The following is a 27,036-nucleotide window of genomic DNA, read 5'->3' as shown; positions in this document are numbered from 1 at the left end:
TTTTTTGACACACATATATCTGATTATAGAACTTGTGTAGCTATATGCCACAAACCATATTTATACTTTGAAATGATTTTTTTTGGTTCCCTTTAAAATGATCTTTTATTTTCAATACCATTCTTTAGACTATTAGTTTCCTAAAATATCTCCTCATTTTTTTTTTTTTTTTTTCAGTCCAGCACCACAGATATCCTCCTAAAACCCTGCTCTGGTTATGATTTAGAGCCCCTCAGTAGTTTGTTATTGCTGACTGAGTCAAATCCATACTCCCTTACCTTGGTCTACATGGCCCTCCAGGTCTCACTTTTATTCCTTATCTGAACCTTTATTTTAGGCAAACTATGTCGGATACATATATCTTATTTTCTGCCCTCATTGCACATAGAATGACTTATTTCCCTATGCCCTCACACCTTCCCTTTATCCATCTGTTACTCATTCTTTCCTGGCCACTTATATGAAATCTTCTAGAACATTCCAGCTCTTACCTAATAATTTCTTTCTGTTTTACATTTACACATTTTGGTGTCTTAAATGTACAAAACTACTTAAGATCAACTCTATTAGCACTGTCAGCTCTATAAGTACTTAATAATGGATTTTTTTAAAATATTTTTTTTCTATAGAATTCTTATAATAATTCTCAAGCACCATCACCTGGTTTGGGGAGGTAGGTAAAATTTTATTGTATCAATTATTATTTGTGATAGGTTTATATAATATTTGAAAATGGAATTAAGATCTCTAATCTCTAAATCTTTATGTATGTGAATATATGCTGGGAATTGAATCCAGGGCCTCACACATACCAATATACAGACATCTGAGTTTTAAACAACATCTCAACCCTTCTTACAGTAGATTTCGATGGTTACTTGGGTTTATTAAAGTGGGCTTAACTTTACTCCAAGTCTTGGCATTGCCAAAATTTAGTGACATGATTGTAATTTCTCCTCCCTCCTCATATCACTCCCACCCCATCCACACCCAAAGATACAAAAACACCATGAAAGATTTTTTTATTTTTAAGTTTATCTATTCAATTATTATGTTTCTGTGAAGCTACATTCAGTCTTTTCCTTGTATATATTTCTATAACCAGATTTATAAGGCTAAAAAAGCAGATAAAAATGTAAAACAAGTAAGTTTTCTCCCCCCCCCTTTTTTTTAATGTGTGATTATAGCTTTGTGCATTTTCACAAAATTATAGTTTTCTGAAATGAACCTGGAAGATTTCAATATATGTGATCTCTAAGGAATATTTAATTGTCAGGAAGCTTGAAATTGATTGCATTTGACTGAGAAGGCTGTATCTCTTTGTCAACTCTGAATAATTTGGATAAACTAGGAAAGTACCAGAAATTATGGAGCTCAAGAAAAGATGTTCTCACCTAATACTATAGTTTATAGGATTGTGAATTTCACCTACTCTTCTCCAGAACAATTTTGAAAATATGTAGTTGCAAGCCTGAATAGATGGAAAGTGTATTGATCCAGAGTGAGGGACTTTAGCTTTGAACATTTTGAATTGCTTAGTAACAGTCATGACTTTCTTCAGTTACTTCCCATTTCTTGTTATGTTGCCATGTCAAAACAAACATTCTAGATAACAATGGCCTTTAATACTTACTTGAAAGAAATTGTACTTCTCTGGGAACCCTTGTCTAAAAGAATCTTTAAATTTTAAAAGCTCTTGTGTAGGAAGAGCCAATTGTACATGAATTGCATAACTCTCACTTTGTCCATATGAGCAAGCTTCCTGTTTCTCTGTGTGTAGCAAAGCCGTTGGGATGCCTTCCCCTGTTTCTCCAAAACTGTCACCAGGCAATTCGGGAAATTATTCTTCTGGGGGCAGTAGTGCTTCAGCAAGTGGCTCTTCAGTGACCATTCCACAGAAGATCCACCAGATGGCAGCCAGCTATGTTCAGGTTACATCTAACTTCCTCTATGCCACTGAAATTTGGGACCAAGCTGAACAGCTTTCCAAAGAACAAAAAGGTAAGTAGCATTCTGGGTAAACTTTGAGGGATGGAATTGTTAAAAGGAACTTTTATGATTTTTTAACTGGCGTGTATGTAATTTATTACCTAGTTTATGGTTAATGATAATCATTTTGCCAATAATCTCCTGTGCTTAGCAGTCAGTAAGTATAGCCGAATTTGGTTAAACATAAAACCTCTCATGATACTGTTGACACAGCTAAACTAAACATAGCTCTTTGTCTAAGATAATGGGCATCTGTTCTGGCATATTAAATGTAAATTCATACAACAAAAGTAATAAAATGTATGTTGTTCCATGAGATGATTAATAAATTTAGCTGTAAACATAGGATTGCATTTAGATATTTTGTACATCTGAGATGCTTAATATATTAAAAGAAAATACATTCTAACTGGATTTTTGCAAAAAGAGACTGTTAAGTGAACAGATTTTTTTTTTTTTTTTTTTTTTTTGATACCAGGAATTGAACTCAGGTGCACTTGACTGCTGAGCCACATCCCCAACCCTATTTTGTTTTTTATTTAGAGACAGGATCTCAGTTGCTTAATGCCTCACTTTTTCTGAAGCTAGCTTTGAACTCTTGATCCTTCTGCCTCAGCCTCCTGAGCTGCAGAGATTACAGGCACAGATTTCACCCCCCCTAACGTTTTGTCAATTAAGTCATTTGAGGCTCTGTACCTTAAAAGTTCATTATCTTCCAAACAAGGAGCATTTAAAATTATAAATATATGTAAATTATTTAAAGATCCTAGAGAAAAATACTGTATATTCACCATCTTATTTCATTAGATGTTGTTAGCAAATATGTGTCTGTAGACCTATTCAGATAGGTCCTTTGCAGAGAAACACTGAAAGAGCCAGTCAGTGTTCTTTTATTACAGAATACATTTAAAGAGTTATTATATGAATAGGTATCAGATGGAAATGCAAGATTCCTATCCCTAAAGAAGGATAATGGTAAGAGAAAAATAGAAGAGGAATCCCAAAATTTAACATAAAGTTGTATTTTTAAAAACTAATTTCTCCAGGAATGAAATATTGTCAGTTCTGACCAGGAAAGGTTAGAGGGCTGAAATTCCCCAGTTACCATTCTTCTCCCTGATACCAGTTTTGTTTCTTTTCTCCTTTTTTTTTCTTCTTTTTACTTTTTGTGTGGCAGTTTCAAACATGAATATTGACTAAAGGAAAGAGAATAGTATGATGAGCCCACGTTCATTCAGCTTTAGTTTCAACAACATTTTGGTAGTCATGCTTGTGAGCTCTTACATGTTTTCTCTCCCATAATTTTCTTCCCTGGAGTATTTTAAAGCAAATAGGCATACAATATCATGACATTTCACCTGAAAATAACTTTGGTATGCATCCTTGAGTGATACAATTAGTTGTTTGATTGCAGTGCTAGGGACAGAATACAGAGGTTCTGTATCAATGAGATCCCCAGCCCTTTTGTTATTTTATCTTGAGACAGTGGTTAAGTTGCAGAGGCTGACCTTGAAGTTTCCATCCTCCTGCCTCAGCTTCCTGAGTCTCTGGGACTACAGGTGCATAATACCTGGCCTGGCAAATGATAAGGACTTTTTCTAATATCATCACCAAGTCTTATCACAGTTACCAAACTTAAGAATAGGCTTTCGTATCATCTAATACCTGGTATACCATCGAATTTCCCCTATCTCAAACATGCCTTTCTTTTCTTTTCTTTTCTTTTCTTTTTTTAACAGTTACTTTTATTCCAGACAGGATCCAAGCAAGGTCTACACATTTTATTGCATTGAGTATTTCCCCCTCCTCCATTTTTTTGTTCTTTTCTTTGTTTTGGCCATGCCATTGATGGTGAGAAACCAGGTCATTAAATAGGTATTATTCTGGATTTGACAGATTATTTCCTCATGATGTCACTTAATTTGTTTTCTCTCTCTGATTCATTCATATACATACATACATACATACATACATACACACATATATACCCATATATAGACATAATATATAATAATATTATATAATATATATGTCATATATTATGATATATAATATTTTTATATAATATAATATAGAGGGCTGGGGATGTGGCTCAAGCGGTAGCGCGCTCGCCTGGCATGCGTGCGGCCTGGGTTCGATCCTCAGCACCACATACCAACAAAGATGTTGTGTCCGCCAAGAACTAAAAAATAAATATTAAAAAAATTCTCTCTCTCTCTCTCTCCATCACTCTCTCTTTAAAAAAATATAATATAGACATAATTTATATATTATATGGACATAATACCTTTATTTTATTTTTATGCGGTGCTGAGGATCAAACCCAGCGCCTCACTCTTGCTAGGCAAGTACTCTACCTCTGAGCTACAGCACCAGCCCTGTTCTCTCTCTCTTAATTCCTTGATACTGATAAGTTGAATCTTTTTTTTCCCCCTTGATGCTAGGGTTTGAACCCAGGGCCTTGTGCATGCGATGCAAGCACTCTACCAACTGAGCTACATTCCCAGCCCTGATAAGTTATATCTTGAGATTTGATTCAAGTTCCAGTTTTGTGATTGTTTCAGTTATGGGGATGGAACCCAGAGCCTCACATATGCTACACACACTCTACCACTGAGCTACATTCCCGCCCTCAAGTTCAGTGTTTTTTATTTTTTATTTTTTGCAGTGTTAGGGATTAAACCAGGGCTTTTTCCATGCTAGGCAAGTGCTCTACCACTGAACTACACCCTGGCCCTAAGTATAGTATTTTCATAAGAATATTTTATAGGTGGTGTTCTAAATTTCCTATTGCATTATATATATATTAAGAGGCATGTAATAGCCTTTTTAGTGGTACTGTCAGTAGATTATTCAGATGGTGTCAGCCTGATTAGTCTGATAGAAGATTCCCTATTGTACTTACGCTTTTCACATCTGTTGATGATCACTGAGGAGACCCATTATTCTATTAGGAAATAGTTCATCAGGAATTTCCTCTTCTGACACACCTTCTGCATTTATGAGCTGGAATTCTGTAAAGATGAGCAAGTGTTTGGTCACTTCTTATCTTGTTTGAATAGCATAAGATCTTTAGTAAACCTTTTTTTTTCCTTACATGGCTAAAATCTCTTTTTAGTGTCTAAGTCCTGTATCATTATAGCTGCTCCCGAAATTACATAAGAATCAATTTTTAGGATACTGTTCTACCCCTCACCCTTATGTGCAGCCTTTATTTGTTCACATAAAATCTTTATTTCTATCTCTTAATATTTTATTCCACTATCTTAAAACATGAGATTTAATTTATTAATAGTGGATGGCATATAATTACAACAAAATGGTTGAATACAAACTCTCATAATTATTTCACAGGAGCTATTATAAGAAACATACAAAGAATATCTTTTCATGTCACTTGCTGCTTACATAAAGATGGCACATAGATAACATTTTGAATAATAGTACATTGTGTGTGTAGTACTGAGTCTTCATTTTAAAGCATAAATAGCAATTTATAATTGTTATCAGTGGTATATGTGTAACAGTGTGGGGGAGGGTGTGTTTTTTGAAGTCATGTGAATGCTGTTTTATAATCTAGACTCAATTTTAAAGCAGTGATTCCAAAGAATGTGCAATATTTAATGAATGTTTTTGGTTTTCTAGAATTCTTTGCTGAACTGGATAAAGTAATGGGCCCACTCATCTTTAATGCAAGCATCATGACAGATCTAGCTCGTTATACCCGGCAGGGACTGCACTGGCTTCGCCAAGATGCCAAGTTGATATCTTGAACTGAACACATTCTTGTTGCCTCTGATTTTCTCCACAACACTGTGTTACATCACGAAGGAAAACTGCCATTACACCACCTAGTCAACACTAAGAATGAGGAATGGTTTTCTCCTCCTTGGTTCATGTGTTGTTTATAACCCAAAGCCATCATATCAATTGACCCCTTTAATATTCCCAATGTGAAAAATTATTTAAATACTTTTAAATCTGCAGCATATTGATAAGATGGTTTTAGTGATCTATAATAAGATTGAAATTCCAGTTGCAATTCGTAACTAATCAAGTGAGATTCTATTTATTTTAATTTTTTTAAGTTCCCAGACTGGGGCTTGTTTAAAACTTAGTTATTTCTGCATATAAATTTACTCTGTTGAATATTTAGCATAAATTTAATGTAGGTGTTTTTATTTATATATTTTGGGAGCCTTGTTACCTATTGTCTTTTTGTGGTAGCTCTTCTATGAGTAAGAGTTGGTTCATCTAAAATAGGAACATGTTCTTTCTCTACCTACTACCTGATATTATTTCAAATCTTAACTGCAATTTTATTATTGTAAAATTTATGCTTAGTAATAAGCATATCTTTCTAACACATGAAAAGTCACTTAAATATGAGAAGATGGCATTTTATGTGGATATAAAATGAAATGTGTCTGATTTGGTATGCATTATTTCAAAAACTGTGAATATGTTAACACTACAGCAATCACAAGGTGACCATAACTTGCATTTAATGCATTACAAAAGAGTAGGCAAACTTTCTAGGAGAAGCACATCATATTGAAGGGTTTCATAAAAAGACAATCTTAAACTTTAAGAATTTTATTAAAACCATGTATTCTCTTTTGTTGCTTATTCTTTGACACAATTGAAGCAGATTAAGTTAATCTTGAAAAAGGTATGATCCAGCTCCTGAGGGTTTCTGCCTATGTCTCTTTAATTGATAATATTCGAAGGTTAAAATCTCTTTGCAGATTTTTCCCCTATACTAGATTGTAATGCTCTGAAGTGAGCATTGGTAACTGATGTGGGAATGGCCTGCAGCTGTGGTGTGTGTGGTTTTGCTATACAAGTTACAGTTCTAATGCCTGATGTAGAGATAATGAATTTCTCCTTCTTAAAGGCCCTCATCAGTGATGTATTTTTCTGATAGGATCAGAAAATTCATACTAGAAAAGTGCCACCTAACTAGGTTTAATGTGAGCTCTTTTGGAAAAGGGAGGAGAGCTGGGATAGAGCTTAAGATGCCAGCTCTGTAAGAATTGTATATCAATGTTCCTTTCCCTACAAGGTGCATATAGGAGTCGAGGATGAGAGATATACCCTCTATACTTTGTTTTTACTGCCCCTATCATGTCTGGTGTGCCTTAAATATTACTTTTAAATGAAGACTCTGTGGATTGTTTACAGATGAAGTTTTACACTAGGACCAGATTGTCAATACATGGTTGGTCCTCTGTAGTAATAATGTTGAATTCTTTCATTTAAAATAAAACTTCCTTTACGGACATAAAAAGATTAATTCAGAAAAGCTAATATGTTGGTACATGACTTAGTCTAACCAATTGGGTAATGCTGCTTCAAGAAATGCTTTGTTCTCCTTATTCCAAAAACAAATACATCCAACTGGGGGTGGGGAGGGGAGAAAGCTTGCCCTACTCTTTGTAGATATTGCTAAGGTTTGAAATGGGAAAGGGGAAAGAAGGGATAGAGAATCTCCCAGTTTAGTGGTGCAGTGAATCCTCTGCTTGGGTCTCTCTTAACGTTTATTTCTGAAGCTAGTGAACTTTCATTGTCCTGTGGCCTCATATTTATAGAGCTTCTTAACTGTTTTGTACCTCAAGTTATTTTTACATATCTTTGAAAATTGAGATTATGAATTATGTTGAATTTAACCTTTTCCCTTGGAGAATTTGCCTCTGATATCTTTCTAATTTAATCTTAGTGTATTCTAGGAATAGTTTTCCTTACGGACAACTTCTCAGCCATTGTGATAGTAATTTAGTAAGAAATAACAGATGTTAATCAAATATGTGTGTGTTCTGTCCTCCTCTGATTTCTCTGACTCTGATTCCTTAATTTGCAGTGATGTCTTAGAAGTGGAACAAGTATCCTCTGGGCTTTTTGACTTCAGCAACAACAGCCAGTGAGGCATCTCTTAAGTTCCAGTGCATTCTAGTCTCTTGTGTGTCCTGAAAGGTAGCAGGAGCATTTCTGGAGTCACACTGATGTTTTCTTAAAGCAGAGTTTCCTATGTGTTATGGTGCTGCTGTAAGATGTTTCTTTTTAAAACTGTTAATTCTTAGAGAATGACTTGTTCAACTTTTTCATGTGGAGCGTTTGTTTTTTTTTTCTTTTCTTCTACCAATTGGTAGTGGATCAAAATCCTATCCTAAATAATTGAATTTTTAATATCATAGTCTGAGGAAATACCACTCCCTTTCCTCAGTCATTTCAAATGTTCTGTGTCATCTGCTCTAGCACATACTTTGGACTCCATTACAGGTGACCATTTCTCCCTCCTCAATAGGTGAGGCATCCTCAGTGTTTTCTAATCATTTTAAACTGAATTTGACAAGCAGCTAAAAACAAACTTAGTCTGAGACTTTTACTTAATATATAGTTATAGAAGTAGCAACTATTTTGAAAATTACTGTTGACTGCTCTTTAAGACCACACCTGTATGCCAGGAGGCTACAGTTTACACCATTGGATTCTTTATAGGCAACCAGCAGACTGGTTGCAGTGGATGAAATTGTCACAGTAGCCTTGCCTGGGCTAGGCTGTGCGGTATCCCTTTCAGGTGATTCAGTCTTGCCCAACCCAAGGACCAGTCTGGCTGGAGAACATCTAGCCCTTTCCTTGCTTCAGTGCCACCTTTTTTTAGGCAAGGAGCCAAGAAGTTACTTTATAAAGCAGTGAATACTTCAGATAAATTTACAGCTATAGCTCCTGAAGAGCAGAGAAGATTGACCACCACTGATTTTAATTCTCCAATATATAAGGAATTTAGAGTAATGTGTGCACGTGCCCATGCATGCCTGTGTTTCTGGGGAGCTCTTGCACTAGGCATCTGGGCTGCACTTTGAATGACACACTTGTGGCTTTAGTAGATTTCACTGTTTTTTAATTGTTGTTCGTTTCTTTTCATTAAAGGTTTTAATCAGCTAGACAGATCATTTTGTATTTAATGGCAGAAACTTTGGTACATTAACTTTTAATGAATGAGCTTGCATTGTGAAGCAAGAGCCTACAGAAGGCAACTGTTGTCAGTGAGATTTCTGGCTCTAGAGGCCAGTACTTGGTGGCATTTCTGAGCAGCCAGCAGTTGCTCCCATGAGTGATGTCTAGCTGTGTAGAGGAGGGTACGCTGTGCACTCTCCAGGTATGAGGGTATGTAACTTTGGCTCTTAAAATTATGTACACATACACACTTTATATATATGTATGTATGTATGAAAACATGAAATTAGTTTGTCAAAAATGTGTGTGTTTAGTATTTTAGCTTAGTGCAACTATTTCCACATTATTTATTAAATTGATCTAAGACACTTTGTTGTTGACACCTTGGATATTAATGTTCAAGGGTGCAATGTGTATTCCTTTAGATTGTTAAAACTTAATTGCTATGATTTGTAGTAAATTAACTTTTAAAATATATTTCAGCCCTTCTGTAGTGTAATAGGGCTCTTACAGGGTGGGAAGAATTTTGATTTTCCAGTAGCTAATTAAACAAAATGGCTTCATTATGTATCTTGATCTATAGGAGTTTCAGTATGGTCCCAGGAACATCTACTGGGGATGAATGTTTTAGGCAGATTGTGATGATGCTTTAAAAAACAAACTAACTAAACTAAGTAACTTGGGGAGCCAGGACATTTCAAATCCATACAGACTCCTATAACTTATATATATTCCTTAGTTACGTGGAAAACAGATTTCATTTCAACTTCATGTATCAATGTGTTGGAGAGGCAGACTCCCCCGCCCACCCCAGTTATGTTGCACAACTGAGGTTGCTATTCAGTAAAATGAGTAGAATAGTCAATCATTCAATGGCTTGAATATGCAGTGACAAGAGGCCAAATAAATTGTTTGTGAATAATAAAGAAGTTCGGTTTAGCCTGTTAGACCCTGAAAACCAAGCTGCAAATGACAGGCAGTAAGTTGTTATAAGTTCATAAAGGAATGATGGTCTACCTAGCTCCTATTCACATAAATCCATTCACATAAACCCGATGGTTAATTAAAAAGTACTTGCTAAGCTGGGCATGGTGGCACACTCCTGTAATCCCAGTGGATCCAGAGACTAAGACAGGAGGAACATGAATTCAAGGCCAGCCTCAGCAAAAGCAAGGCGCTAAGCAACTCATTGAGACCCTGTCTCTAAATAAAATACAAAATAGGGCTGGGGATGTGGCTCAGTGGTTGAGTGCCCCTGAGTTCAATCCCTGGTACTGTGCCACCCACAACCCCTATCCCATCCCCCAGAAAAGGTACTTGCTGTCTCCCAAAACGGGAATGGGAATAGCTAAGTCTCCTCTTCTAATGGAATTTGGTCACAGAGTAAAGTATTCAGGCTAGGTCTCAACCAAGTCATGTAGATGTTTAAGCATCCTAAAATAGCAGCCTGAGTAGTCATATAAAGAAGTTGATTTTCAGGAATATCAGCATGGGCCTCTCCTTGCCACTGTTGCTCAGCTAAGCATAAATGACCATTCTTTAAAACAAAACCAAGAAAAGCTCTCCAAATGAGCAGGGAAACACTCCCATCCAGAAACTCGAGTAATATTTGTTTTTTACTTTTTCATGCTTCCATGTGGTTTCTTTTCAGCTTTTAACCATTGGAATTTTCTACCTGCTATGTTCCTCTTTGGAAAATACCAATTCGGAAATGCTGCCTTTCAAATCAATGCCTTGAGTATCCATATTGTTGAGTTCATTGTTGCTGTTCAAGAAGTGTCCCCATTTTACAACTTTATGCACACATCTGGCAAATCATCGACATGAGCATTCAACAGTACTGGGGTGGGATTGGGGGTGGGGGCAGGGGCTCACCAACAGAGCTGGCCCTGTTGGCAGTGCCTGGGAAGGCACCACCTGTGAGGGCCAGATACGGGGTTGGTAAGCACAGTTAGGGAAATTTCTACCTAGCCTCCGTTTTGAATGATTTTAAGAAATTTTGTATATGGAGGATGGAAATGCTTATATATTTATTGAAATCCTTTTATCTTATTTGAAATTAAAATTATTTGGTAAATAACAGTTTGATATTTGGGGAGGGTTTTGAAGGGGAGGTAATGCCGTTGATAAATTATAAGCCTGTTAATTCTGCAGAAAGGTACTGTTAGTGACTAATAGGATGCCTTTGTTTTGTACATGATCCAAATCTTTGTTTTACATTTCTTTTATCCAAAATATTTAGGCATCTTACATTTTCAACCAAAATTTCAATTATATACTGTGATTTTTATTTGTTGCAATACATTAAAATTTCAGAGGTACTTTGGGGCTCAAAAGCTTGGATTTTTAAGACAGTATGTGCATTTCACATAATAAAGCTGTTAATGGTGAGCAAAGTATTATATACTAACTAGATTTTTCCACATCTGTATAGTATATTATATGTATTTTGTGGTATTGAGATTATAGAAAGTTTAGAGTGTCAAACATGCGTTTAATGTGTATTTTTAAACAAATTTATGGCAATTAAAATATTTGGAGACAAGGGTATCACATTTCAATTTGTAAAAATCTTTTTAACTCTGTGTCATTAAGATGCTTTGTATAATGCCAAACCATAGCTGGAGAAACTAAGTTTAATAAATATCAAATAGATTTTCTGTATTAAAGTTTATAAACACTGTGCACTTTAGACTTCTTCAGCTCTTACTTTGCCCTTTTCATGCAATTGCTGTTTTGTATTTTAGGGTCCAGCACTACTAAAGTCTGGCCCCACCACCACAGGTCACATTTTCTGATTACAGAAATTCTGAACTTTCTGGCCTGGTTCCTTGTGTAATGTTCACAATTGCCCTGCCCTAAACAGAAATCTCGGTTCCTTTTTGATGTTTTCGGTGGCTTAGGCTTTTATTGTCTTATTAAACTAAATTTTTCTTTCAGTTCTGCTTCATATTCAGAGACTCATAAACAAACCTGTACACATCATCAGGTGGCAAGTGCCAGCCTTGCCTATCTTGATAGCTCACTAAAAAGTTCTTTACAGATTGGGGTTGTAGCTCAGCGGTAGAGTACTTGCCTAGCATGTGTGAGGCACTGGGTTCAATCCTCAGCACCACATAAAAAATAAGTACATAAAATAAAAATATTGTGTCCCTCTACAACTAAAAAAAAGTACTTAACATGGAGGAAAGGGCCAGGATCCAGGGCCACAACTTAGAAAATTGCCAAGACTGACTGCATATCTCTTGTGAATTTTTTTGCCTTTAACTTGCATTATATTCTTAATTAGATTCTTGAAAAATTGTTAACTTTCCCCACACTTTCCATATGGAGAAGTTGAACAGATCATTATTAGGCGATGTTTGTTTGTTTCTATATTGTACCAAATGAATCCTTCTTCAAGTTTGAATTTCAGACTGCCAGAATTTCAACTTGAGACATTTAATAGTATCCATAGAAAAATAAACTCTAAACTTAGACGGATAAACTTATCCACATATCAGCATTCTAAGAAGAAATGGAGACCAAATGAAAGCATACATCTGTCTTTAAATATTAAAAACACAAAATTGCTTCACTTTTGTATCTCCAGCCCAAATGCAGTTAATCAATATTCCATAGAACGGAGCATTGTTGGAGGTGACTGCTGTCCTTTCTTCCCCTGGCACGTTTGTCATTCCTGGGCCACACTTAGGGAACAGCGTCTTTTTCTGGGGAGGGAAAAATGAGTTTTTAGACTCTTGAATCTAGGAGTACCCAGGGCCGCATCTGCTGCATTTCCCTTGTCTTTGCTTGATCTGTCCAGTCTCAGGAAAGGCACCACTCTTTTTAATAGTTCCTAACTCCTGAGGGATTCTTCTCCATGGAGCTCCCAGTCTCAGCCCCCCTTTATTGTTAGGCCTCTGTGTGTCCTCATCTTGTTTCTGCCCAGTTTCCCAGGGGCCTCTGCCCCAGCCCTCACCCAGGTTTGCAGAGTACCTGCAGAGTCTCGTGATACATTCAGAGTCGTCCCGGCAGGAGGCTCCAATGGGCCTGAGGGACACCCCTCTCCAGAAGGGGGTCATTCTCCGTGATCTTCTCTTTCCTGAACTCAGTTCTGATATTGGGGAGCCATCTGCCTGTGGAGCAAAGACAAATGCACCTCAAGTAGGGAAGTTTACAACTGTTGCATTCCTTGGAAGAAGGATCATCCCCAAGTACTGCAGATTAAGCAGGAACCATTCTTAAAACCAAGTCCAGCTCTTGGGGGTCCATCTAAAGTTCTCCTACTGCCACTGTTGTGTCCACACATATTCCTTCTTTCCTTACCTGGCCCAACAGCAGCAGGCAAATCATGAGTACTGCAAGGAGTTTGAGATGCCACATCTTGGCAGAGGGAGGATGTTGGAGCCTAAAAGCCAGAGACTGTTCCCACTTCCTTTTATAGACATCTGCCTTCATGGTTGCCAGGTGAGATAGGAGCAAAGTTTATATTTGTAATCAGGATCAATTTAATAAGTTAATATCTACCAGAGGAATGTGCTCAAGGGCTACCTTTCAGGCACGTTGTATTTACTGATTTCTCATCTGGACTTTGAGTAATTGTGTTGCTGGCATGGACCCTTTCACCCATTATAACAAAAGTTAGAACTGCCCCTCCTGTATGAAAGCCACGTGAAACCTCTGAGGGAGACAAGGAATCTAGCCACATTTCTGTTTTAAAATAGTTTAATGCACTAGGGGGTATAGCTTGGTGGTAGAGCGTATGCTAATATTGGGTTCAACCACCCCCCCATCCTAAAATAGCTCTGTGAGGTCACTAATCAAAATAGAATTCTAATAATAAAGTCTTCAGAAATGATGCCCTCTTTCATCCTTGTCTAGGTAAGAAGTCCTGATATATTGTGTACAGGCAATTGGATATGGCCCTGGTCTCTCTTCTGTGAAAGGAGATTTCAGCAAACAGCCTACAGTGCCCCAGAGCTCCCAGCTGCATAGATGGTTTGTTACTCTAATATCTATACAATCTCATCTTCCAGCTGGGAAGACCCGGCTATGGAAAATTTTAAACCTGGTCTACCTTTTTCAGGGGGAGTGCAGTCAAAACTGGTAGGGGAGCCATGGGTGAACTGAATAAATGATTATAGATTGGTTTTGTTTTTAAGAAGATAGGAATGGGGAGCTAACAGGAGCACCTAAATCTGTGAGAGCTTGTGTAGTAACATTGAATTATGGGTCTCCTTCCCAATCATTAGGGGTCTTGGTAGAGTATTTTCTTCCAACAGCCTCAGGGCTGCAGGAACAAGGCTAAGAGAACTTAAAAAGCCCAAAACATCCACTAGCAGGGATCACTGCAGGTGTCCGGATCAAGAGAGGACATGTTATGGGCATGGTCACTAATAGAATTCTAATAATAGGTCTCCAGCAGCCGTGCAAGTAAGAGGGTGCTTCTTGCCAAGGGAGAAGAGGGTAGTATGTTGAACCTTAAAAAAATGGCAGAAGGGGCTCTCTCTCTCTCTCTCCCCTCTCTCACTCTCTCTTTAAAAAAAAAAAAAATGGCAGAAGGTGGGGTGTGTCCACAGATCTGTCTGTCCTGGTTCCAGTTCTCTTGGGACCATGGAACTAGGCCTAGAGGGGGGCACCACTGCTTCAACTTTAGAACATTTGAGAAATAGACATATTGAACCCAACTAACCAATCCTAAAAATTCAAGACTTAATTTGTTGTTCCCTTCCTTTATCCCTGAGTTTGGACATGATGACCCCAGGTATAGGACTAAGTAAAAAACTTTACAGGGTTGAGGAGAGGCTCTGGTGACCTAGTGAATATTGACTAAGAACACAAATCTGATTAGATAAGCAAAAGACTCAACATGATGTCCTAGAACCAGTTGGGTCTGTGGGCTCAGTGCCAGCCTCCATTGACAGGCAACCCATCTGACATGGGTTCTCCTAGTCTGCACTTCTGCCTTTTTGTGGGGGTGGGGTACTGGGGATTGAACCCAGCAGTGCTTTAGCACTGAGCTACATCCCCAGACATTTTTATCTTTTTGAGACAGTGTCTTGCTAAGTTACTGAGAACGGCCTCAGACATGTGATACTCCTGCCCCCTGAGTCACTGGGATTACAGGCATGTGCTGCTGCACCTGGCCCCACTTCTGGCTTTCTGTATTCCAAGCAAAATCAAACTAGCCATTTGTGTTAATTTCTAAAGTCAACCCCACAGAGAAGGAAAGAACTTGAAGCCCTTAGCCCACTGTATGTAGGAAAAAGGACCATCCTCATGGGTGCAGCAACACTGCTGGAATCTTTGGGCCTCAAGCCTCTATCTTACATGCCACCCCTCTTCCCAAAAGAATGGTTAGGTATGTTCTGTAGAAGGAAAAATTGCTAGAGGAATAATTTTAAAATGCCCAACCTGTTGTTTTAAACTAAATATGGAACAAATATCAAACTTTGAAACGTGGCATCAGACAGCACTTAGCTGTATTGGCAGAAGTTAGTTACCCTCAGCCAATCACATGCTTGAGAGGCTGTGTAAACCTTATTCCTGAAAGTTGAACAATTCATGGGCACTGTGCAATAAAGTATTTTGCTGAATGAACAATTACTCCATCCTCCAGTAGAAAGGCCTTTGCAGCTGTTGACAATTTCAGCCATAAGGAGAAAGAGACCAGAGCCTCAGTTCCTTGAATACCTGACCCTTTACAGGTCATGCCTTCCCCTTTTGGATTTAGTCTCTTGTTCTATCAGTGAGATGGGAGTAGATCTCGGGCCTTTGGAGCAGTGACATTTGGGGACTCAAAATGATTAATTTACAAGAAAATGAGACTGAAACAGGTTTGATAGTTGAGAGCTTGGTCACTCTGGATACAACTCCCAGGGACTTTCTGCTTCTGAGGTAAGTGCCTCGGATGAAATGGGAGAAAGAGGGTGCAGATACATGAGCAGCTGTGTGAAATATATTCCAGGTGGAGAGAGGAGATCATTAGGACTTAGCAGTAATTGGAACCTTTTTTGTTGTCCCTGAGCAGGAGCGCCTAATAAAAGATGAAAGACTTTGAAACGGAAAAACTTTTCCAGGTAATATTTCAACAAAGGGTCAAAGTGCATTTGCTTTGTAGCTGGCTGGCACTGGCAGACTTCTGGCCCTGCACTAGGTAGGCCTGTATCTTGGGCACTGTGTTGGAGAATTTCCTTCACTGGATGGCAGCCCATTGACAAAAAGCCCTGTAGGGGCAGAAGCATTTGGGAAAAGAAGAGTTAAATGGGGCAAATGGATGTGCCATTGCAAGTTGAAGAGCCACACCTAGGGCTGGAAGCACCAAATGTACCTTCCTTAAAAGACTGAAGTTCTCCTTTGTGGACTTCTATGAATAGTCCTTAGAGTGATCCCAGATCCCACAGTGTGTACAGAAAGAAGCACTAAGCTACAACTTAACCACAGCTCACAGATGCCTTAGCACCCCTTTGAGAGATTCATGCTCCCAAGTTCAGAGAGGGGAGCCCTTGGCAAGACACATGGACTTACAATAGGGTCCTCTCAGAAGAGCACTCCTGGGATGAAATGGATTCAGACCAACAAGTTCAGTGTCTGGTGTAAACTGAGAAGAGCTAATTCTTTTTTTTTAATATTTATTTTTTAGTTTTAGGTGAACACAATATATTGTTTCTATGTGGTGCTGAGAATCGAACTCAGTGCTTCACACGTGCAAGGCGAGCGTGCCACAACTCGAGCCACAACCCCAGCCCCTGACAAGAGCTAAATTTGATTGTTTCTGGTAGCTATCAAGGAGTTAAAGTCAAAGAACCAGAAAAATGTTAAAACAAGGCTGGGAAGATGGAATAGGGTGGCCATCTTTCCTAGGAGGCTTGGGGCCAAAAGCAGAGGGAGAAGGCTGGGGGTGTAGCTCAGTGGTGGAGCAGGCAGCCCTGGATTTGCAGAGGGCAAAAGAAAGACAGCCTATGGAGGCAGTTAGCTCCACCACCACCCCCTCCAGAATGATGCAAGGTAAGGATGGGTGCACTGACACCTCCTTCTAGCTCAGTTTTCATCAGATCCTCAAAGGAGTCTGTGACCCCAAGTATGCTGCAAGACCTGGCAGCAAGACATGGGGACAAAATCTAAACGAAGAGCCAACCGTGTGGGGAGGGCAAGAGTTTTCCTCAAATAGCTACCCTGTTAAGTCTATGAACACATATCACTCATTTCACCAATAGCACAACCCAAGAACTTTATTCCATCGCAAGAAACTAAAAAAATTCAGGTTTCAGCAGGCGTGGTGGCACACATCTGTGATGTAACATAAGATGGAGCTCTGTGGGAAAGCACCCCCAGGTTCAGTCCCCAGTACAAAGAAAAAAAAGGTGCAGGTTTCTTGCCTCATTTCACACAGTGATAGTTTAAGTGGGTAGTCCTTGTTAGACATCCTCATATCCTGCCTCACAATTAATGCAATTTATCCGTTTGTTTTTTTATTTTTCTTAATTTTGGCTAAGGACTATAGCAATCATTTGAAAAGGAAAGACAGCCTGAGTCAGAAGTTGAGCAACAGACTAGCAGGAAGTGTCCTTAGAAGTTTCTAAAAACAAAATATGGGCCCGAAGCATGAAACTGGCGGGAAAATGGCACCTTTTCTACCAAAAAGGCAGTTCATTATCTCCAAAGCAGGGGTAAACTTTTTCTACAGACTTTATAGCCCAGAGGGTTAAAAAATTGTTGGCTCTGTGGCACAAGGACCATCATAGTTCATTGATCACCTTTATCTCCTCCTTTTATAGCCACGTTCCCTGAGGGTAAGGAAGGCCTGCCTGAGGAAAGGTGGTATAACAGTTGTGTTTTTTTTAAATATATTTTTTCTAGGTGTAAATTTTTTTTTTAAGAACCCACACTGTGGTGCCAGACCTCACCATTCACTGCTGTATAATTTTGGGCAAATTACTTAAGCTGCATCTGTTTTCTCAACTGCAAAATGAGTATAAAAAAATACTTAATTCCAAGATTGTTGTGAAGTTTGTGTTCAAAGGATGTGAAGTTCATTTGTGTGGCTGAATAGCTGATACACAGTAATTAGAATACAGTTTCTAGACTTTATGGTTACAATGGGAACAGAGGGCCAAAATCCAACACTCCCTGCAGCACATGCCACCTACCACTGGTTAACTAGAGCAGCAGCTGAAGCTACTTTCTTGTAGATAATAAAAGAGGCGAGTTCACTATTCACCAAAAACCCAGACTGAGCGAAACTATTAAGGACCAATACTGAGAAGCGAAGCTTCATGAACTTGAATATTAGCAATCACCCTAGGATTCTGCTCACAAAATGTAAAGTCACAACGGTGTAGTCCATAATAAGTTTATTGTGTCTTCCAGACACTACCATACAGACTCCTCTCTCAGAAAACAGTCTTTCACAGGTGGAAAACCATTATCCAGATGAGTTGTTCACTTGTCATTTTCATAGGCAGCTGGATTCTTCCTCTTCGATTTCTCAAACTCCTGGTTCCCCCAGGTGTAGACAAGATAAAACACTACAAATGCTTTAAAAACCAAAAGGGAGAATAAACAGTGAGCACATAAAACAAAGGTCTCCACCCTCCAATTCTGACTTCCAGCAGTTTCCACCCTCCTGGTGCTAACTTCTAAGATATTTGTTGTGGAGGGGGGTGGGGATATTGGGGATTGAACCCAAGGGTGCTGTACCACTAAGCTATATCTCCAGCTCTTTTCATTTTTAAGACTTTTAAACTGGAGGATCAAGAAAGGTTCCTTGGGGCTGGGGATGTGGCTCAAGCGGTAGAGCGCTCCCCTGGCATGCGTGAGGGCCGGGTTCAATTCTCAGCACCACATACAAACGAGGATGTTGTATCCGCTGAAAACTAAAAAATAAATATTAAAAATTCTCTCTCTCTCTTAAAAAAAAAAAAAAAAAGAAAGGTTCCTTAACACATCCATTTTACAGGAAACCAACAGAAGGTAGACCACCCAGGAAGATTTCACACCAAATTTCCCCCCAAGTCTCCCCTGCTGCACATTAAACGAAAAAATTTAGGGATAATTTGAGATAAAATTCACCTAACAAGCGTCACCATTTTAAGGTATACGCTTCAGTGTTCAAAATGTCATGCAACTGTCAGAACTATCTGTCGCACATTCAACAGGAGACATTTCGTCACTGATACGTGGATAAAGATGACCTCAGGGGAAGAAGTTGGAGTCACCCAAGCGACCTTTGGCCGTTTTTTCAGGATGACAAGTCTAGCTAAGGGCTGCCAGGAATATTCAGTGAGAAAGGTGTGCACGGTAGAGTGCCCGCTCACGGAAGGCACCGCAGTCCGGACCCCAGCCGCCCGGCCTGGACACTCACGCGGCACCACGCGAAGGATGGACGCCTGAGTGCGGCGCAGGACATTGGGGATGCCCTTGGTGAAATAGTGCGGGAAGGCGCGCTGCTCGAAGGGCGACAAGCTGTAGGTGATCACATGCCGCATCCGCGCCAGATTCCCAAACTCGCGGCCCATTGTTGCGGCGGCTCTGTAAGGACCGTGGGCGGACAGGACCTTGACTCAGCCTGGGGACGACCAACAGGCTGAGATCACCGACCCCAAGCCCGCCCCGGAACTCCTTAGCCTCCCCGAGCCCAGGCGGCGCCCCCACGCTCCCACAGCTCACTCCCGCAGCCAGGTCACCTCACCCTCCACGGACACTGACCCAAGGATCTCCTAGCGTCACTTCCGGCAGGATCGGAAGCCGCTCCTGGAGGCCGTAAAGTCACTTCCGGGAGATACCACTTTTCCTGTGTTTCCGGGGGAAAACGCTGTTGCCGGATTCTAAAGAGACGTGGCCTGCCCGGGTGACCCGGAGGTGGGCGGTGCTGGGGTGGGGTGCTGCTGCCTAGTCCCGAAGGTGGGGCTTAGTGGTGAACGTCTGGGTTCCTGCGAGATTTGGGGGACCCGGTGCCCCCCGGGAGGCGCTCACAGTAGTCCTGGGCCTTTCCACGGAGCTTCAGGCTCCGGGAGCGGCCGGGTGACATAGAGATAGGGGAGAAAAAAGACGCCAGGGATGTAGCTCGGTGTAGAGCACTTGCCTAATATGCGTGAGGCCTTGGGTGACATCGCCAGCACCACAAAATAGTAGTAATAACAACAACGATAATAATTTTGAATTTTGGGGTCGGGGTGGCAGCTGACCTGGAGGGCCACGGTGGTCCAGAGCTTTGCGCCTGTGAGTCCTCCAGGCAGTGGAGAACGCCCCTGAGGCGCAGCCACCCTGCGGCAGCCTAATGCGAGATTTTGTGGGGTTTTGTCCAGTAGCTAAAAAGGGGCTCTATTTTCAGACCATCACCTACGCCAGTATCAGCTTTATCAATCGAGGCGCTGCACAGACTGGTGATTTACCTTGTACTCTAAGTGTGGGTTAATTTTCCTCAAGCAGATAGCCTCCTTGAGGGTGGTGCTGGGTTGCCCCTGGTTTCAGCTTTTCACGATGCACATTTACCTCGTTTTTCTAAAAAGTGAAAGGAAAGTGACCGTGACACTTGTAGCGATCAAAAGATCTTTATTGTGGCAGTGTCTGATTAACAGGGTAGGAAGAGAAAGAGCAGGGAAAGAGAGAGGAAGAGAACAAAGTGTGGGGGGGAGTGAGGTGGGAAAGCAAAGCGCAAAAGAGAAGAAAGAGGAAAGAGAGCGAAAGCGAGAGAAGAGAGAGCAAGAGAGGGGGGCCCAGCAGGAGAGAGTTTTTATAGCCAAATTATAATGGGGGTCTCTGGGTCTGTAAGCTGCCTTGTTGTCGTACAGTGATTGGATCATACAGTAGTTGCTAAGGGTGTCATCTTCTGCCTTCAGGCAGACGGGGCAGGGGTCAGACGTGGGTTTTCGTTGCACCAGACTGGTGGGGGTCGAATGTTCAGCCTTGAGTGGGGTTGAGTGTTCAGACTTGACGCAAACAAACGATAAGGAACCAGACAGGTAAGGGTCCAGTGTTCAGCCCACCTGCAGCCAACAGTTGTTCAGACTGCTCTGCAACTAACAAAAAGTAATATCTAATTTGGTCTCTGCTCCAAGGCAGGAGCATAAATACATAGAACAGTTAAGGATGAAAATACTGTACTGAATTCTACCACCATTTGGGTAATTAATAAAAAATAAAGCATTCATTTATTTACTAACCCCTGTAAACACTTCAAAACCTTTCAACCAAAATCTTTTCAGATGAATGTGCTAATCAAAGTAAGGACATCAAGATGTTATATTTTTTTTTATTTTTTTATTTTTTTTTATTGGTTGTTCACAACATTACAAAGCTCTTGACATATCATATTTCATATATTAGATTGAAGTGGGTTATATTTTAATATTAGTTAAGGTTAAGAAGCTGGACATGGTGGCACACTCCTGATGACTCAGGAGGATTGCAAGTTCAAGGCCAGCCTCAGCAATTTAGTGAGACTCTGTCTCAATAATTAAAAATAAATAAATGAAGTACTGGGGATGTAGCTCAATGGAAGAGCGTTCCTGGGTTCAATCTCCAATACCAAAAAAAAAAAAAACAAATGACAGTTAAAGGCCGTGTCCTCTTTTAAAACACATCACAAGCACACTGCAATTTACCAAGTACAAGTCCTATACTAAGCCACTAAGAAGGACTGAGCAACCTAACATTTCCCTGCTCTTTGGAATTTCTATGTCAATTGTGATTTTTCTCTCACCCTCCATTCAACACTCAGTAAAATAATTACTTATTTTAAGCACCTGAAAGTGGGAGAACTGGTGAGGATGAGTTGAAAGGAAGAGTAAACCCAATATCACAAACTGCATACCAAAAGATCTGAGTATCATCACGAATGATTAGCTTTTCTACATGCCTTGGGAGTTTTGACAGACACCCAAGAACATTTTAAGAATCCTAATTTCTCGATGGCACACACCTGTAATCCCAGTAGCTTGGGAGGCTGAGGCAGGAGGATCGTGAGTTCAAAGCCAGCTTCAGTAAAAGGGAGGCACTAAGCAACTCAGTGAGACCCTGTCTCTAAATAAATTACCATAAAAAAAAACAGTTGGGGATGTGGCTCAGTGCCCCCGGGGTCAATCCCTGGTCAATCCCTGGTAACCCCCACCTCAAAAAAGAATCCTAATTTCTGTTTTTTGTTTTTTTTTTTTAATAAAAGGAAAGATTTTATTTTAAAGTAATTCTTCAATTTCTCTTAGACTTTCAACTCCATCGCTAGTTCATTAGCATAACAATAACTCAGCAGATTTTAAGTAAATTCCAGGGAGAAAGGGAAAGTTACATAATCAAGTCAATCTGACCTAATGAGGACAAATTGGATAATTAGGATATTATCAGCTGATTGCTATAGACCTGATAAAAATTATCTTCAGCTAGGGATCCTTGAGGCCTGATTGCAGAAGGGATGCTAGTCAACCCACACACCTAAAATTTATTTAAGAGACCAAGCTAGGGGTTTCTGGCCTTTAGGAAGAAGACAGGCATGGGGAAATGTTTTCCTTGTTAGTTCTCCCAAGCCATGGCACTTCCCAGCAAATTTCTCATTTGGTTTTGCTGTTTTGCCTGGCTATGTTTTCATGTTAGTCTTGGTTCTCAGACTTCTAGGGGAGAAGCTCAGATTGCAGCTAATGCTGAGTTGGAATCTGAGGCAGAACCTTGGTCCATACTGCAACCTATAGATGGGACACCCAGCCCTGGCCACCTTTTCAAGTTTCTGTCTGATGGGCGAGGTGGAGCCCCTAGGCTGCAGCCAGACTCCAGAGCTTTGCACTACATGAAGAAGCTCTATAAGATGTATGCTACAAAGGAGGGGATTCCCAAATCCACTAGAAGTCACCTATACAACACCATTCGGCTCTTCACTCCCAGTTCGCTGCACAAACAGGCTCTTGGACATCAGGTGACAGGTGTGTAAAAGCAAATTTCTTAACTGGGTAGAGGGACGATGTTATAAGCTTAGATGCATCTGTATTTACATGACAGACAGACTAGAGCAGTATGTGTGTCTAAAAGACGGGGGATTGAACCCAGAGCCTTGCACATGCTGGGCAAGTACTTGACCACTGAGCTACACCCCAGCCCTTTGTATTTTTCATTTTTGAGATAGGGTCTCACTAAATTGCCTATGCTGGCCTCAAACTTATGATTCTCCTGCCTCAGCTTCCAGAGTAGCTGAAATTACAGGCCTGCCCCACTGTGCCCTGCTGGGTTTTGCTTCTTGAATTGGGTTTTATTTTGTAGGATACTCAATATCCAATTGAAACAAATTTGATAATTGATCACATTCTTTTTTTGTAGGGAGTCCCCAGGGATTGAACTCAGGGGCACTTGACTACTGAGCCACATCCCCAACCCTATTTTGTATTTTACTTAGAGACAGGGTCTCACTGAGTTGCTTAGTGCCTCCTTTTTACTGAGGCTGGCTTTGAACTGGCAATCCTCCTGCCTCAACCTCCCAAGCTGCTGGGATTATAGGCACGCACCACAGCGCCTGGCTTATGTTTTCTTTCTAATGCTGTCATTAGTTAATGTGGACTCACATGATAGGATTTTAGCACTGAAAGAGACCTAATGGCTTTGAAGGCTGAGGAAAGTGCTGGAGAAGCTTAGCATCTGTTTCTGTTCACCCAGCTGTTGGAAATGTCCTATATCTGATATGCCCAGTATGTTCTGTGTCAAACAGGATAGTCTCTTGTTTGTTGCTTTCTGTGAGGTCCTCATCTGGTACAGTAGGTCCTTAAGAACAAAGTGTCGGGGCTGGGGATGTGGCTCAAGCGGTAGCGCGCTCGCCTGGCATGCGTGAGGCCCGGGTTCGATCCTCAGCACCACATACAAAGAAAGATGTTGTGTCCGCCAATAACTAAAAAATAAATATTAAAAAAATTCTCTCTCTCTTTCTCTCTCACTCTCTTTGTTCTTTTTTTTTTTTTTTTTAAAGTGTCAGGGCTGGGGATGTAGCTAAGTGGTAGGGTGCTTGTTTAGATATGTGAGGCCCTGAGTTTCATTCCTACCATTGCAAAAACGAAACACCAAAGTGTAAGTCAACAATTGGAGCAGTTCGTTGTCTTAGGTGTGAGAGGAGCAGTGCTTTAGAAAAAGTACTTTCTCTAGCTCATGATGTAAAGAAAACCATTCTAAACAACCAGGGCTTGTGGCCATTTAAATGCCTTTCATTTTTACTCTAGAGGCATCAGAGCCTCCTTTTTTTTTTTTTAATCTCAAGTGTGCTAAATTAAATGGCCAGTCAAGTGGTTTTAATTGATTTAATTCACTGGGGCTTAGATTATTGTTTAAACAAGGCTGAGTGTTTTAAATTACTATGATGGTTTTTCCCTATAGAGTGTCTCCAAAAGAAAAATACTACTTATTAGCTTCCTGCATTTGGAGCAGGTTGTTAACATTGGAACTTCAGAATGTAATAATTCCCTGTTGCTTTAATTTACCATCAAAGTTGTTCTGACATTCTGGAGATAAAATATCCATTGATGGTTCCTGGGAAATAGGGTACCAATTACCTTTTCTATACATCTATTTTTAGTCCCTCCCCTCATTATCTTTGAGGCTTGAGGAAATGCAGGGAAAGAGAAGAGAGATTGCATATTGCTAGTACAATTCCTAGATTTGACTTCTAATTACATCTGATTTGTATGCAAGCACCACTAACTGGTGAATCATTTTTTCCTTTCAGGAATCTTTTCATCAGTGGACCTGCTGTTTAATCTGGATCGTGTTACTGCCGTTGAACACTTACTCAAATCCGTCTTGCTCTACACTTTCAATAATTCAGTTTCTCCTTCCTCTATTGTTAAATGTCGGTGCAACCTGGTGATAAAAGAACCAAAGTCTTCTAACAAGACTCTCCCTAGAGCTCCTTACTCATTGATCTTTAATTCACAGTTCAAATTTAGAAAGAATCACAAGCAAATTGAGATTGATGTAACCCCACTCCTTCAGCCTATAGTGGTTTCCAGTGAGAGAAATATTCACATGTCTGTCAATTTTACATGCACAAAAGACCAGCTGCAGCACCCTTCAGCTCAGGATGGATCCTTTACCATGCCTCTTCTGTCCCCCTCACTGATCTTATATCTGAATGACACAAGTGCTCAGGCTTATCACAGGTGGTATTCCCTTCACCATAAAAGGAAGTCTTCACAGGGTCCTGACCAGAGGAGTAATGTGGCTGCCTATCCCATGGGAGAAGAGACTGTCAAGGGTGGGAGATCCACCTGCCACCGGAGAGGTCGGGAAACCATCACCTCTCAATTGAAGAAGCCACTGGTTCCAGCTTCCTTCAACCTGAGTGAATACTTCAAACAGTTTTATTTCCCCCAAAATGAGTGTGAGCTCCATGACTTTAGAATTAGCTTTAATCAGCTCAAGTGGGACAACTGGATTGTGGCCCCTCACAGATACAACCTTCGGTACTGTAAAGGAGAATGTCCAAGGGCAGTTGGGCATCGGTATGGCTCTCCGGTTCACACCACGGTGCAGAACATCATCTATGAGAAGCTCGACTCCTCAGTGCCAAGACCATCATGTGTACCTGCCAAATACAGCCCCTTGAGTGTTTTGACCATTGAGCCTGATGGCTCAATCGCTTACAAAGAGTATGAAGATATGATAGCTACCAAGTGCACCTGTCGTTAACTTAGGGTCCTCTAAATGAAAACCTTGAGCCTATTTAGCAAAGTAAGTGTTGTGTGCCTCTCTGCTCTCAGGAGACGGCTTATGTGTCACATAACACATTGTAGAAATAGGAGCATATGCATGTTAGCACATTCTGGGGCGTCTGTCTGAAGGGATAAGGTCAGTTGTTCCTACTTAGCCTTAATTTCAACACTTAAATGTAATTACTTTGGAGAGATTTAATTGTTTTTTCCCCTGAGCATTTTTTTTTCTTTTCACAAGTGTTTTGGTTTTGACGGAAAAATTCTAACTTAGCATAAATCTAATGGAATTGCAGCCAGATATTCAGAGAGCTTTAGTATTATGATAATGGAAGAATAAATTCCTGTCAATGGCATAAATTGTGTGTGTGTGATTAAATAAATTATGATTGGGAGAGAGGAAGCATGTCAGAAAGCTGACATTGGCTCAACTTTTGCTTTTTTTTTTTTTTTTCCAGAGTGAAAGGGAGGCTAACCTCTCTGCCTGAATCCTGGTAAAGTGAAATTCTCTAGGATTAGAGTATGCAGCAGAACTCTTTCTGTTGTCTTAGTGTGATTGGTGTACAATACGCTAATTCTGCTTATTAACTGGTGTATATAAATTGAGTCACATAAAACCATATAACATTTGTCCCATTTGTTGAAGGGAAATTGTATTGCAGATTGTTCCAAGAAAACCTGTGTTCAAGATTTTAAAATGTATTTTCTTTAAAACTTTTGACCTTATGGAAGAAAGCCAAGAAGGTTGGTTGATGTTTGTTTTTTATTTGCTTTTTGCCTATTTCCCTCAGTCCACCCCACATACTTTTTTTTGAGAGAGAATTTTTAATATTTATTTTTTAGTTATCGGCGGACACAACATCTTTGTATGTGGTGCTGAGGATCGAACCCGGGCAAGGCAAGCGCGCTACCGCTTGAGCCACATCCCCAGCGCCCCCACATACTCTTTTTCCAGGTGTATTAGCAGTGTTCCCACTAAACTAAGCTGGTAGTGACTGTCTTATTACTGAGCAGGCCTTATGTGGATCTAATGGCTTTTGTGTGGGTTTTCCTTTTTTTTTTTTTTTTTTTTAATATATTCTAGGGATTGAACCCAGGGAAACTCAACCACTGAAACATTTATCTAGAGATAGGGCCTTGCTAAGTTGCTGAGGCTGGCTTTGAAATTGTGAACCTCCTGCCTCACCTCCCAAGCTGCTGGGATGAAAGGCATGCACCCCTTCTCCTGGCTTTTGTGTGGGTTTTCACTGTCTCTTAAGAGAGCAAAGATACAGAGTTAGGGCTAATGTACATATAGTAACTCTTTAATCGTCTGAAGAACTGCTAGACTGTTTCCCAAAGCACTGTTTTATATTCCCACAAACACAGCATGAGAGTTCTGATCTTTCTGTATCCTCTTAATGTTTGGCGTTTTTGATTCTAGCCATCCAAATGT

At 40.2% G+C, this 27,036-nt stretch overlaps 4 protein-coding genes across 10 annotated transcripts in view; 2 read left to right on the top strand and 2 right to left on the bottom strand.

The window, feature by feature from the left end:
* Positions 1 to 11,631, top strand: part of AFF4 (ALF transcription elongation factor 4) — a 95,461-nt gene extending 83,830 nt beyond the window's left edge. For all 3 annotated transcript variants that reach the window (XM_081292298.1, XM_081292299.1, XM_081292297.1), the window contains 3 exons: positions 630 to 673; positions 1,781 to 2,001; positions 5,635 to 11,631. In XM_081292298.1, coding sequence (XP_081148424.1) covers positions 630 to 673; positions 1,781 to 2,001; positions 5,635 to 5,762 — 393 coding nt within the window. In that variant the 3' untranslated portion in view covers positions 5,763 to 11,631. The remainder of the gene's footprint in view (positions 1 to 629; positions 674 to 1,780; positions 2,002 to 5,634) is intronic.
* An 888-nt stretch (positions 11,632 to 12,519) lies between these two features.
* Positions 12,520 to 13,448, bottom strand: LEAP2 (liver enriched antimicrobial peptide 2). Its single transcript, XM_081292550.1, has 3 exons — positions 13,255 to 13,448; positions 12,925 to 13,064; positions 12,520 to 12,656 (listed from the first exon to the last, which is right to left on the bottom strand). Exons 1-3 carry the CDS (start codon positions 13,384 to 13,386, stop codon positions 12,620 to 12,622), a joined length of 309 nt encoding a protein of 102 aa, XP_081148676.1. The 5' UTR covers positions 13,387 to 13,448; the 3' UTR covers positions 12,520 to 12,619.
* A 4,818-nt stretch (positions 13,449 to 18,266) lies between these two features.
* On the bottom strand, positions 18,267 to 19,585 carry UQCRQ (ubiquinol-cytochrome c reductase complex III subunit VII). The gene is made up of 2 exons (XM_081292560.1): positions 19,292 to 19,585; positions 18,267 to 18,464 (listed from the first exon to the last, which is right to left on the bottom strand). Exons 1-2 carry the CDS (start codon positions 19,443 to 19,445, stop codon positions 18,370 to 18,372), a joined length of 249 nt encoding a protein of 82 aa, XP_081148686.1. The 5' UTR covers positions 19,446 to 19,585; the 3' UTR covers positions 18,267 to 18,369.
* Positions 19,586 to 19,655: 70 nt separating this feature from the next.
* Positions 19,656 to 25,961, top strand: GDF9 (growth differentiation factor 9). 5 transcript variants are annotated; one of them, XM_081292465.1, is made up of 4 exons: positions 20,209 to 20,335; positions 20,769 to 20,891; positions 22,529 to 22,838; positions 24,620 to 25,961. In XM_081292465.1, the coding sequence occupies exons 3-4, from the start codon at positions 22,706 to 22,708 to the stop codon at positions 25,579 to 25,581; spliced, it is 1,095 nt and encodes a 364-aa protein (XP_081148591.1). In that variant the 5' UTR covers positions 20,209 to 20,335; positions 20,769 to 20,891; positions 22,529 to 22,705; the 3' UTR covers positions 25,582 to 25,961. The 5 variants fall into 5 exon arrangements, 4 of the variants coding, with proteins under 4 accessions (XP_081148592.1, XP_081148589.1, XP_081148591.1 ...); XM_081292466.1 differs by lacking the exons at positions 20,209 to 20,335; positions 20,769 to 20,891 and adding an exon at positions 19,656 to 19,788; XM_081292463.1 differs by lacking the exon at positions 20,769 to 20,891 and having other exon boundaries at positions 19,798 to 20,335.
* Positions 25,962 to 27,036: the final 1,075 nt, after the last annotated feature.

This window comes from Spermophilus citellus (assembly GCF_964194105.1).
Source record: "Spermophilus citellus genome assembly, chromosome: 1".
Classification (NCBI taxonomy): Eukaryota; Metazoa; Chordata; class Mammalia; order Rodentia; family Sciuridae; genus Spermophilus; species Spermophilus citellus.
This window is presented reverse-complemented; position numbering and strand designations above follow the sequence as displayed.